This window comes from Leucoraja erinacea, chromosome 1 (assembly GCF_028641065.1).
Source record: "Leucoraja erinacea ecotype New England chromosome 1, Leri_hhj_1, whole genome shotgun sequence".
NCBI lineage: Eukaryota > Metazoa > Chordata > Chondrichthyes > Rajiformes > Rajidae > Leucoraja > Leucoraja erinaceus.
Genome location: NC_073377.1, coordinates 133,350,655 through 133,364,112, shown reverse-complemented (window position 1 = coordinate 133,364,112; position 13,458 = coordinate 133,350,655). Strand labels below are relative to the sequence as shown.

At 46.3% G+C, this 13,458-nt stretch overlaps 1 protein-coding gene across 1 annotated transcript in view; it reads right to left on the bottom strand.

The window, feature by feature from the left end:
* LOC129701970 (uncharacterized) overlaps nucleotides 1-8,552 on the bottom strand; it is a 30,151-nt gene extending 21,599 nt beyond the window's left edge. Inside the window, exon 1 of the mRNA XM_055643430.1 lies at nucleotides 8,127-8,552. Coding sequence (XP_055499405.1) covers nucleotides 8,127-8,414 — 288 coding nt within the window. The 5' untranslated portion in view covers nucleotides 8,415-8,552. The remainder of the gene's footprint in view (nucleotides 1-8,126) is intronic.
* Between the last annotated feature and the right edge of the window lie 4,906 nt (nucleotides 8,553-13,458).

The window sequence follows — 13,458 nt, the reverse complement described above, 5'->3', positions numbered from 1 at the left end:
CCTCTGACTGTGCAGGAAGGAGAGAGGGGGAGAGAGACACAGAGAGAGAAAGAGAGAGAGGCACATAGGCAGTGTGGTGTACTTCGGCGTGACTGTGGGCAAGAGAAAGAGCGCACAGGACCTCGGTCTATCTGTGTGTTTGAGAAGGAAAAGAGACTAAGCAGAATACATCGGTCTTATTGTGTGTGGGGGGAGAAAGAGAGAGGTGGGGGGGGGGGAGAAAGAGAGAGAAATGGGGGAAGACGTATATACACACAAAGCAGAGTTTTACTGTGTATGTGGGAGACACAGATGGACTGAGCACAGTACCTCGGTCTTACTGTGTGTGGGAGAGGGGGAGAAAGAGAAGTACACTCTTAGCCTGTGTCTCTCAGCCTGTGTAAGAGGGAGGGAGGGAGAGAGAGAGACACACACACAAGGTGGATGTGAAATCTCACCTGCCTGTTTCAGTGACAGGCACCCGCCGCCAGTGAATGAAGACACCCCCATCTGTCTCCCCCTCCACTCCCTCCACTCTCCACCCTCTCTCCTCCTCCACCCCGTTTCCCTCCCAACTCCAGTCCCGTCCCGACCCCCTGGGAAACTGAAGAGAGCGACAATCAACTGCCACGGATACAAATAATATAATACACAAGAAAGGGCAGATGCTGGTTGACAAAAAGTGTAACACACAGTGCTGTAGTTACACAAAGACGCAGCAGAAATTTGGAAATGTCATCCCGTCACCCATTCCTTCTCTCCAGAGATGCTGCCTGCCCGCTGAATTAATGAGTTCCCACGGTAGACTCACGAGACACTAACGTAAACGCACAGGCCACTACGTTCTTAAAACGAGTTTAAATGTTTCAATTTTTAACTTCAGCAGTACATTTTGCTCATGGAAAACTTTAAACATGTTTGAATTTTTCCAAGTTAACAAGTTTCACGGGTGCCTGCCGTTAGCGCCACGAGTCGCTAAGTTGCATCCACGAGTTCCGACGTTCTCGCTACGTTAATTGTACGTAGTTACCATGAGTTAAATTTGTTTTAAACTCGGATACCTCGTGGGTCAACTCGCACCGTGAGACAGGGGTTTAAGCAAGGGAACTACACCTTGAAAAAAACAAGAATCCTACCTCCCCTCATGCTTTCACTTGCCTTTTTCAACTGCGAGTCCTGTTCTACTTTCTCCTGCTTATTCCAGTCAGGTCTTCTCCTTTGGGAAATGCCGAGTAATGCACCTTGATGCCTGCCTTCGCTTAATTCCCTTGATACTCTGCCCAGCACAAACCTACATGGTTGAGAATTTCAATTTCCCAGTAATCATAAATCTTTGGGATAAAGTATTTTCATTTCGATTTGTGCGCAAGAATGTTTTATGGTTTCATTCCAATAAATGCGGCTCTAATTGTAAGATGACACCTTGTTAAGGATGGCCCCAGGGGATATGTTTTGTTTGTATCTACAGCATAGTATTGAAAAACTTTGATTAAATCCAGTTATAGTCTTCTAAACACAGGGGATACAAACATATTCTCACAATTCATCCCTTTATACACTGGTGTCATTCTTGCAAATCCACACTATACTCACTCTATTAGTCGTAGAGTGATACAGTGTGGAAACAGGCCTTATGGCCCAACTCGCCCACACCGGCCAACAATGTCCCAGCTACACTAGTCCCACTTGCCTGCGCTTGGTCCATATACCGCCAAACCTGTCCTATCCATGTGCCTGTCTAACTGTTTCTTAAACGATGGGAAAGTCCCAGCCTCAACTACCTCCTCTGGCAAGTTGTTCCATACACCCACCAACCTTTGTGTGATAAAGTTACCCCTCGGATTCCTGTTAAATCTTTTCCCCTTCACCTTGAACCCCTATGTCCTTGGGTCCTCGATTGCCCTACTCTGCACAAAAGACTCTGTGCATCTACCCGATCTATTCCTCTTTGCTATCCATTCAGCTAACTCTCCTTGGATCCCATGCGATCTAACCTTGCAGAGCAGCCTACCATGCGGAACCTTGTTGAACGCCTTACTGATGTCCATGTACACAACATCTACAGCTCTGCCTTCATCAACCTTTTTGGTCACGTCTTCAAAAAAATCAAGCAGATTTGTGAGACACGACCCCCATACAAAACCATACTGACTATCCCTAATCAGCCCTTGCCCATCCAAATGCTTGCATATCCTGTCCCTCAGAATACTCTCCAGTAACTTACCAACTACAAATATTAAGCTCACTGGCGCATAGTTCCCAGCATTTTCCAGGCCTCCGATGTTGTGACCCCACCGGGAGATGGTAAGTAAGTCCCGCGGCTCAACCGTGCTCCACGAACGGGCCGGTTCAAACTCCGCGGCCTGGGATGGTCGAAGCTGCCGAAACAGCCACCCTCCAGTCCAGCGGACAAAGCTGTTGTTGCGGGAACTCCGGAAAAACAGGTAACCAACCTGTGACCTGCGAGCTCCCGATGATGTTGTCCACTGGGCCTGCGGCCGAGCCTCTGAAATCGGGTCCGCCACCGGAATGCCAGAACGCCACCACAGCCACAGCTCCAAGTCGGGTCCGCCGCTGGAACGCCAGAACGCCGCCACAGCCACAGCTCCAAGCCTGGTCCGCCACCGGAATGCTGCCACAGCCCCGAGGCCGCCAGCACCGCCATTAGGCCTCAGCGCAGATGGAGACGGAGACGGGGGATATGACAAGTTACCGTTTTCCCCTTATGTATTTATGTATTTATAAAATCTTTTGGGAGTGTCCTTAATGCTACCCGCCAGAGCTATCTAAGGCCTAATGGCGGAGCTGGCAGCCTCCAACTGCGACCGACCTCAAGGCTTCGGAAGCAAAGCCAGCCAGGACTCACCAACACGAGGCTGGCCGAATTCGTAGCTGTGGCGGCGTTCCGGCGTTCCGGCGTTCCGGTGGCAGCGGCATGACTCGGGGCTGAGGCGGTTCTCCGGTGGCAGCGACCCGACTCGGGGCTGAGGCAGTGCTCCGGTGGCTGAGGCGGCACGACTCGGGGCTGAGGCGGCGTTCTGGTGGCTGAGACAGCACGACTTGGGGCTTAGGCGGTGCTCCGGTGGCAGCGACCCGATTTGGAGCTGAGGCGGCGTTCCGGTGGCGGCGACCTGAATCCGGGGCTCGGCCGTGGGCCAGTGGACGACATTGTCGGGAGCTCGCAGGTTACAGGTTGGCGACCTGTTTTTACGGAGCTCCCGCGGCAACAGCTGCGTCCGCTGGACTGGAGGACGGCACCTTCGGCAGTTTCGACCACCCCTGGCCGCGGAGCTTGAACCGGCCCGTTTGCGGAGCTCGGTTGAGCCGCGGGACTGACTTACCATCGCCCGGTGGGGTAACAACATCGAAGGCCTGGATGGCCTCAGCGCAGAGGGAGAATAAGGAGGGAAGAGACATAAAGACGTTAAGACTTTTGCCTCCATCACAGTGAGGAGGTGCCTGGTGAACTCACTGTGGTGGGTGTTAATTTGCGTTTATTATGTGTTTTGTTATTTATTATTATATGTGTGACTGCAGGCAACGAAATTTTGTTCAGACCGAAAGGTCTAAATGACAAATAAAGGAATCTAATCTAATCTAATCTAATCTATCTCCTGGCGCCTTTTTGCCCTTCTGATTTCCTTTTTTAGTTTACTTCTTAGCTCCTAAAACCCCTCCAGGGATACACTTGATCCCAGCTGCCTATGCTTGACCTATGCATCTTTCTTGTTTTTGACTAACGTCTCAATTTCCCTCATCAGCTTCCTTACGTTTGCCTGTTTTGCCCTTTACTCGGGAACATACACATCCTGAGTTTTCTTCAGTACACTTTTAAAAACATCCCACTTGGCTGATGTTCCTTTCCCCTCAAATAACCTGCTCCAGCCAACTCATACCCTCAAAGTTGGCCCAACCTCAGTTGAGCATTTTAACACATGGACCTCTCCTTCCCTGTCCATAACTATCTTAAACCTAATCGAACAGTGGTCACTGGTCCAAAAAGGTTCCTTCACACACACTTCATTAACTTGCCCTTCCCAATTTCCCCAATACTAGATGCAGCGTTGCCTTCTCATGTGTGGGTGCCTCCACATACTGCTTAAGAAAACTCTCCTGAACACTTTTGAAGAATTGGGCCCCATCTGAACCTCATGCTATGATTTGCCCAGTCTATATTGGGAAAGTTAAAATCCCCTACTACAACCTTATTTGACCTGCAGCTGTCTGCAATCTCTCGGCACATTTGTTCTTCTAATTCCCGTTGACATTCGGGGGTCTGTAGTGCTGGGAAATGAGTTGACTGGAGCAGGTTATTAGATGGGAAAGAAACATCGACCAAGTGGGATGTTTTAATGATAATGTTTAACATTGCATTTGGAATCCTTATAAATACAGAAGTACATAGAATACATTAGTAAAGACCTCATGTTGAATGAACTCTTATAACACATTGACTTAGATACAACTGGATTATTGTGTTCATTTCTAGGCACTACATTGTACAGAGGTTGTAGAATAGATCAACCAGAATTATTCTAGAGAAGAGGAACTTTAATTATTTGTAATGATCGGAAACATCATTAATGAGCTTGTACTCCTTAGTAAAGTGGATATTACTGTATGAGCCTCTGATGGATGTATTTAAAATCATGAAAACTAAAGACAAGGTACCATATGTAGAGATAAACTGTTGCATTTCTAATCTTAATTCTATGTTCCCTGGTTGTCAATTCTTCCACTGGCAGAGGCATTGTAAACCAAGGGTCATAGTCTGAAGAAGGGTCTCGACTGAAAACATTACCTATCCATGTACTCCTGAGATGTTGTCTGACCCACTCAGTTACTCCAGCACTTTGTATACTTTTGTGTATCTGCAGATCTTTGTTTCTGATTGAAGAACCTTGGGGAAGGAGCCAAATTTGACATTGGGAATTTTTTTTTTTGCATGGCAGGTGTTTTAGGGTCCGGAATACGTTACCAGGGATAGAAGTGGAGGCAGATCAAATATAAAATTCCAAAAGAAACTGCCGGTGTGTTTGGAAGGAAAAACATTGCAGGCCAAGAGGCGAGGTAGAGGGAATAAGACAAGACACCCACAATAGCTCATAGATTTGATTAGCCTAATGTCTTTATTTTGGCTGTAACCAGGCCCGTACGAAGCTTTTCAAAAAGGGGGGTGGCATGACAGGATTACAAAAATTTTAACGTGAAATAAAGTGCGCACTGCACACATCACGAGCGCAAAGCATGAAGTCCCTCGATGCCAAGGTCTAGGGCCTGCTTAAGGGGTTTTAGATGCTCTCTGATGCATTCTGAGCATTATTTTGGAGCATTTTTGCACCAAATTTATGACCAATATTTCAGAAATTAACAGGAATCTGAGAGGTAGCTTTTTCACACAAAGGGTGCTTGGTGTATGGAACGAGCTGCCAGAGGAGGTAGTTAAGGCTGGGACTATCCTAATGTTTAAGAGACATTTGGACATGTACATGGATAGGACAGATTTAGATGGATATGGCCCAAACGCGTGTGAGTGGGACTAGTTTAGATGGGACATGTTGGTCGGTGTGGGCAAGTTAGGCTGAAGGGCCTGTTTCCACACTGCATCATTCTATGACTAAAAAGTTAAGAAGAAAAATGCATGTAGATAATAGAGCAGATTTGAAAGAGGAGTGAAATGTAAAGGCAGAGAGAGGTGCATGGGTGGAAAGGAACATAGGAAAGGAGGGGGGAGAGTGGGGTTGGGCAGATGGGTGAAGAGAAAATAGACACAAAGTGCTGGAGTAACTCAGTGGGTCAGGCAGCATCCTCGGAGAATATGGATAGGTGACATGTCACAGAGTGCTGGAGTACCTCAGTGAGTCAAGCAACATCTCTAGAGATTATATTTTGGGTCAAGACCCTTCCTCAGTAATATTCATGATGTGACATGCATAGACATTCCTGAAAGTTACCCAAACCATTGTGAGCTACTTTGTTACGGTGCTTGCCCTCTCCTATAATGTCTCTGCTGCCTTGGGTGATGCAGGATAGGACACAAACTTTGGTACACGGTGTGCAGCTGTTGCCGTCTGTCCCAGCCTGGTAAAAACCTGGATGGAGTGGATTTAGAGAGGATGTTTCCACTAGTGGGAGAATCTAGGACCAGTGGCCACAGCCTCAGAATTAAAAGACATTCCTTTAGGAAGGAGATGAGCAGGAATTTCTTAAGTCAGAGGGTGGTGAACTGTGGAAATCATTGCCACAGACAGCTGTGGAGGTCAAGTCAATGGGCATTTTTCAGGAGGAGATTGATAGATTCTTGATTGATACGGGTGTCAGAGGTAATGGGGAAAAGGCAGGAGAATGGGTTTGAGAGAGAAAGATATATAGAGTCATAGAGTGATATGGTGTGGAAACAGGCCCTTCGGCCCAGCATGTCCCATCTGCACTTGTATCACCTGCCCACGTTTGATCCATATCCCTCCGAACCTGTCCTATCCATGTACCCGTCTAACTGTTTCTTAAATGTTGCTATAGTCCCTGCCTCAACTACCTCCTCTGGCAGCTTGTTCCATACACCTACCACCCTTTGTGTGAAAAACATGCAAATACATTCCTATAAACATACCCCTCAGATTCCTATTAAATCTTTTGCCCTTTACCTTAAACTCTGCTCCTCGATTCACCTACTCTGGGCAAAAGACTCAACCATACTGAGTATAGAAGCTGGGATGTAATGTTAAAATTGTACAAGGCATTGGTGAGGCCAAATCTGGAGTATGGTGTACAATTTTGGTCGCCCAATTATAGGAAGGATGTCAACAAAATAGAGAGAGTACAGAGGGGATTTACTAGAATGTTGCCTGGGTTTCAACAACTAAGTTACAAAGATAGGTTGAATAAGTTATTCTCTGGAGCGCAGAAGGTTAAGGGGGGACTGGATAGAGGTCTTTAAAATGATGAGAGGGATAGACAGAGTTGATGTGGACAAGCTTTTCCCTTTGAGAATAGGGAAGATTCAAACAAGAGGACATGACTTCAGAATTAAGGGACAGAAGTTTAGGGGTAACATGAGGGGGAACTTCTTTACTCAGAGAGTGGTAGCGGTGTGGAATGAGCTTCCAGTGGAAGTGGTGTCGGCAGGTTCATTGGTATCATTTAAAAATAAATTGGATAGGCATATGGATGAGAAGGGAATGGAGGGTTATGGTATGAGTGCAGGCAGGTGGGACTAAGGGAAAAACGTTGTTCGGCTCGGACTTGTAGGGCCGAGATGGCCTGTTTCCGTGCTGTAATTGTTATATGGTTATATGGTTATATCTATTCAAATCATGATTTTATACACCTCTATTAAATCATCCCTCATCCTCCTGTGCTCCATGAAATAGAGTCCCAGCCTACTCAACCTCTCCCTATAGCTCTGGCCCTCTAGTCCTGGCAACATCCTCGTAAAACATCACAGTACCCTTTCCAGTTTGATGACATCTTTCCTATAACATGGTGCCCAGAACTGAATACAATACTCTGAATGCGGCCTCACCAACTTCTTATGCAACTGCAACATGACCTCCCAACTTCTATACCCAGCCTGATCCGCTGAGTTACTCCAGCACTCTGTGAAACGTGTAGTGGTTTTGCAGAGAGTGAAGATGGTTGTGAAAGATTGCAGCAGGATCTGGATCAATTAGCCAGTTAGGCAGAGGAATGGTTGATGGTTGCATGCTTCCTTGAAGGTCATGTCGCAGGTTCAACAGGTGGTCAAAAAGTATTTTGGCACTTTGGACTTCATCAGTCAGAGTACTGAGTATAGAAGTTGGGAGGTCATGTTGTAGTTGTATAGGACTTTGGTGAAACCGCATTTAGAATATTGTGTTACAGCCGCTGGGTTCCGATTCAGCTACTCCAGCATGGCAAAGGGATAATGGTCTCCTGGACGCCAGGCTGGCTGTTGGCGAGGCTCCGATGCCGCGGATAGAGATGCAGGAATGGGTGGGCAGACATCGCACACCACCCCCCCCCTTCCCCCCCTCCCCCTCCCTCGGAGAAATGGGCACTCCCTTATCCCGTGGGCCAGATCAGACCCCCTCATGGGTAGTTTGAACCAAGGATAAAAAACAGCCCCCCCCCCCCCCCCTCCTCCTGCAACGCTATATTGCACTACTTACCTGGAGTAGACGCGAGAAATCAAGCTCAATGTGCGGAGTACAATTGGCAGTCTGATCCCGCCCGGGCCCACTGCGCACACGCGGAGAGACGGCATAATTTTGCGTTACTTCCCCAACTGCACAGGTCGCATTTTTTTTCTCTTCTCCCAAATCATCCAGCGGCCGGAACCAGGATCTCGGGCGATTTCCGACAAAGTGGAAACGCTGATTGCGCTCCGATTTTTTATTTTCTCTGGAGTTTTTTCTTACTCTGGGGAAAAAAAGGGGGGTGCGGCCTACCCAACACATCCCCCCTTTGGATGGCCATGCTGTAACTATTTAAATGAGAGGCCCAGGAGTGGTTGCAGTGGGAGGAGTAACGTCCGGGCGGTGCGTTTAAAACCCGATCGCGGGGCTTTGCTTTACAGAGGCCCAGGAGCGGTTGAGGTGGGAGGAGTAATGTCTGGGCGGTGAGTATAAAACCTGATCGCGGGGCTTTGCTTTAGAGAGGCCCAGGAGCGGTTGCAGTGGGAGGAGAACCCAAATCTGTAAAGTTCCATTCGCAGGTCACAGTTCAACGCAAGTGGGCTTGAGGAAGCCGCTGATTGGTGGAAGCGGACTAGAGGAAGCAGCTGATTGGGAGTCAGATCCCTGCTGATTTCTTCCAGCACTTTGTATTGTATTGTATTGTATTGTACTTTGTATTGAGGCCCAGGGCAGTTTACTGTTCTGGATGTCAGATGTGGGAGGTCATGGAGTCTGATAGCCCTCCAGATAGCCCTCCAGATAGCACCAGGTGCGTCGAGATGGGGCTCCTAAGGGATCATATTAGGAACCTGGAGCAGCAGCTCGATGACATCCATCTGGGCAGCGAGAGCAAGGAGGTCATAGAGAGGAGTTACAGAGAGGTGGTCACACCAAGACCACAGGAGGTCACAGTTAGGAGGGGCAAGGGGCAGTGGCAGGGACTAGAGAGTACCCCGGTGGCTGTACACCTTCACAATGAGTACTCCTGTTTGAGTACTGTTGGGGGTAACAGCATACCTGGGGGTAGCAACAGCGGCAGGGGCTCCGGTACAGAGACCGGCCCTGTTGCTCAGAAGGGTAAGAAAAAGAAGAGGAGGGCAGTAGTAATAGAGGACTCTATAGTTAGGGGATCAGATAGGCGATTCTATGGATGCAGTCTGGAGACCCGGATGGTAGTTTGCCTCCCTGGCGCCAGGGTCTGGGATGTGTCTGAACGTTTCCAAGATATCCTGAAATGGGAGGGAGAGGAGCCCGAGGTCGTGGTACATATAGGTACCAATGACATAGGTAGAAAAAGAGAAGAGGTCCTGAAAGGAGAATTTAGGGAATTAGGAGGAGAGTTAAGGAGAAGGACCGCAAAGGTAACAATCTCAGGATTACTGCCTGTGCCACGCAACAGTGAGAGTAGGATTGGAGTGAGGTCGAGGATAAATGCGTGGCTGAAGGACTGGTGCAGAGGGCAGGGATTCAAGTTTCTGGATCACTGGAACCTCTTTTGGGGAAGGTGTGACATGTACAAAAAGGATGGGTTGCACTTGAACCCGAGGGGGACCAATATCCAGGCGGGGAGATTTGCAAAGGCTACTGGGGAGACTTTGAACTAGAATGGTTGGGGGGAGGGACTCAAATAGAGAAAGCTAGTAGACAGTGTGTGAGGCAGGAGGCAGAGAAGGGAAGCACTCAGACCCAACATGTAGGGGGGAAAGAAGAAAAAAGATAATAAACAGAGAATAAGAGGTGGTGAGTTTCTTAAATGTGTGAGCAGAGAGACAGAGGGGTGTAAAATGAGGGTAGAAGCAATAGGTAGCAAGGTGAAAAGTAAAAGTGGCAGGCAGACAAATCCAGGGCAAAAATTAAAAAGGGCCACTTTTTAACACAATTGTATAAGGGGTAAGAGTGTTGTAAAAACAAGCCTGAAGGCTTTGTGTCTCAATGCATGGAGCATTCGTAATAAGGTAGATGAGTTCTTTTTGAATGTGCAGATAGCTATTAATGACTATGATATAGTTGGGATCACGGAGACATGGCTCCAGGGTGACCAAGGCTGGGAGCTGAAGATCCAGGGCTATTCAATATTCAGGAGGGATAGACAGAAAGGAAAAGGAGGTGGGGCAGCGTTGCTGGTTAGAGAGGGGATTAACGTAATAGAAAGGAAGTACATTAGCTTGGAGGATGTGGAATCGATATGGGTAGAGCTGCGAAACACTAAGGGGCAGAAAATGCTAGTGGGAGTTGTGTATAGGCCACCTAACAGTATTAGTGGAGTTGGGGATGGCATCAAACAGGAAATTAGAAATGCGTGCATTAAAGGTAAAACAGCTATAATGGGTGACTTCAATCTACATACAGATTGGGTGTATGAAATTGGCAGGGATGCTGACAAAGAGGATTTCTTGGAATGTATGCAGGATAGTTTTCTAAACCAACATGTAGAGGAACCAACGAGAGAGCAGGCTATTCTAGACTGGGTATTGAGAAATGAGGAAGGGTCTTGTGGTGTGTGGCCCCTTGGGCAAGAGTGACCATAATATGCTTGAGTTCTTCATTAGGATGGAGAGTGACATAATTAATTCAGAACCAAGGGTTCTGAACTTAAAGAAAGGTAACATTGAGGGTATGAGATAGGAATTGGCCAAGATAGACTGGCAATTGATTCTTAAAGGGTTGACAGTGGATGTGCAATGGAAGGCATTTAAAGACTGCATGGATGAACTACAACAATTGTTCATCCCAGTTTGGCAAAAGAATAAATCAGGGAAGGTAGTGCATCCATGCACAACAAGGGAAATCAGGGATAGTACCAAAACAAAAGATAATGGATTAGTTCCTGAGGATTGGAGGGTAGCTAATGTAACCTCACTTTTTAAAAGGGGAGGGAGAGAGAAAACAGGGAATTACCGACCAGTTAGTCTAACATCGGTAGTGGGGAAACTGCTAGGGTCAGTTATTAATGATGGGATAGCAGCACATTTGGAAAGTGGTCCCACATAAGAGGTTAGTATACAAACTTAAAGCACGCGGTATTGGGGGTTCAGTATTGATGTGGATAGAGAACTGGCTGGCAGACAGGAAGCAAAGAGTAGGTGTAAACGGGTCCTTTTCACAATGGCAGGTAGTGACTAGTGGGGTACCGCAAGGCTCAGTGCTGGGACCCCAGCTATTTACAATATATTTTAATAATTTGGACGACGGAATTGAATGCAACATCTCCAAGTTTGCGGATGACATGAAGCTGGGGGGCAGTGTTAGCTGTGAGAAGGATGCTAGGAGTCTGCAAGGTGACTTGGGTTGGCTGGGTGAGTGGGCAAATGCATGGCATGACATAATGTGGATAAATGTGAGGTTATCCACTTTGGTGGCAAAAACAGGAAAGTAGACTTTTATCTGAATGGTGGCCGATTAGGAAAAGGGAAGATGCAACGAGACCTGGGTGTCATGGTACACCAGTCATTGAAAGTAGGCATGCAGGTGCAGCAGGCAGTGAAGAAAGCGAATGGTATGTTAGCATTTATAGCAAAAGGATTTGAGTATAGGAGCAGGGAGGTTCTACTGCAGTTGTACAGGGTCTTGGTGAGACCACACCTGTAGTATTGTGTACAGTTTTGGTCTCCTAATCTGAGGAAGGACATTCTTGCCATAGAGATGGTTCACCAGACTTTCATATGAAGAAAGACTGGATAGACTCGACTTGTACTCGCTAGAATTTAGAAGTTTGAGGGGGGATCTTATAGAAACTTACAAAATTCTTAAGGGGTTGGACAGGCTAGATGCAGGAAGATTGTTCCCAATGTTGGGGAAGTCCAGAACAAGGGGTCACAGTTTAAGGATAAGTGGGAAATTTTTTAGGACCGAGATGAAAAAAAACATTTTTCACACAGAGTGGTGAATCTCTGGAATTCTCTGCCACAGAATGTAGTTGAGGCCGGTTCATTGGCTATATTTAAGAGGGAGTTAGATGTGGCCCTTGTTGCTAAAGGGATGAGGGGGTATGCAGAGAAGGCAGGTACAGGATACTGAGTTGGATGATCAGCCATGTTCATATTGAATGGCGGTGAAGGCTCGAAGGGCCGAATGGCTTACTCCTGCACCTATTTTCTATGTTTGTATGTTTTAAGGTGCTTGCTGAGATCATTACAGGCACTACATAAAGGCACAAAACCTTTTTGCTATTTTTTTTAAATAATCAGCTTGTAGCAAAAAGTTTCCCATGTTATTTTTATATATCTTTGGAGCATAAGGTGAGCCATCTGGGGGTCTTCTTTTCTTTCTTATCTTATTTTATCTCTATTTGTGTTCCTCAGCACCATTATTTGGGTATGTTACAAAACTTACCTTCAGCGGCGCTGCAGATCTGTCGCTGCCCGTGTGCGCGACTTTGGTGCCTTTGAGAAGGGGGCGGGATTAAAATGCCTTGTTTCTCCAGCCTATTCAAATCGATGTCTGTCAGGCTGTTTAGCTGCTAAAGAAAAATCGCTTACACTGACGATTTATTAAGTTTCTTTTAAACTGCACTGGATATTTTACGAACAGGAATAAATTAAGAATAATATTCTAAAGCCGTCAACACCGACAACGGGGACGGATTTCATGTACGGGACAGGTAAAGGAAAGCCGTTTATTTTATATACAAACTTGCTTCTAAGGATGCCTTTAATCAAAATTTCACATTGCGAAAATGTCATTATGTAAATATACGAACCGGCAGTATTTTTCCTGAGGTTTAAATTCACAGCAAATGCAACGTTCCAAACCAGCGCATTCCACAAAACCCCACTTGCAAGATAATTTAAATGGCCATTAATTTACAGGAATTAAACACTAAATTCCTTCCATTTGGCCTATAAATTAATGACAATGAGATTTTAAAATCATGTTATATTGTGAATTATTGTGTGAGTGTTATTTGAACACTTAGGCTATTTAAAAATGTTAATCTTTTCTTAAGAAATGGATAGATGTTTAGATCTAGTAATTGAATTTTGTAATTAGCTTCAATTGGGTAACTAACTAATTATATGCTTTAATTTCAGGTCATCCAAGTAAGATTGTTTCAAATTTGTTTCAGAATGCTTCAATCTATAATAACTGAAAATTTCATTCAGGTCTCTTCATTTTTAAGAAACTTATGGGCTTTTGACTGTCCTTGATCACAGCTTTTGAGTTGTCATAATCGGTAAGCTGCGCGACTCTCGTCAGCAGCGGCCTCTGCAGCCCGTCTGCGTTTTAATTATTTTTTTACTATGTTTTTATGTAGTTTTTGTCATTTTTTGTTGGGGTGTGTGTGTGGGGGGGTGGGGTGGGGTGGGAGGGAGGGGGTAACTTTTAA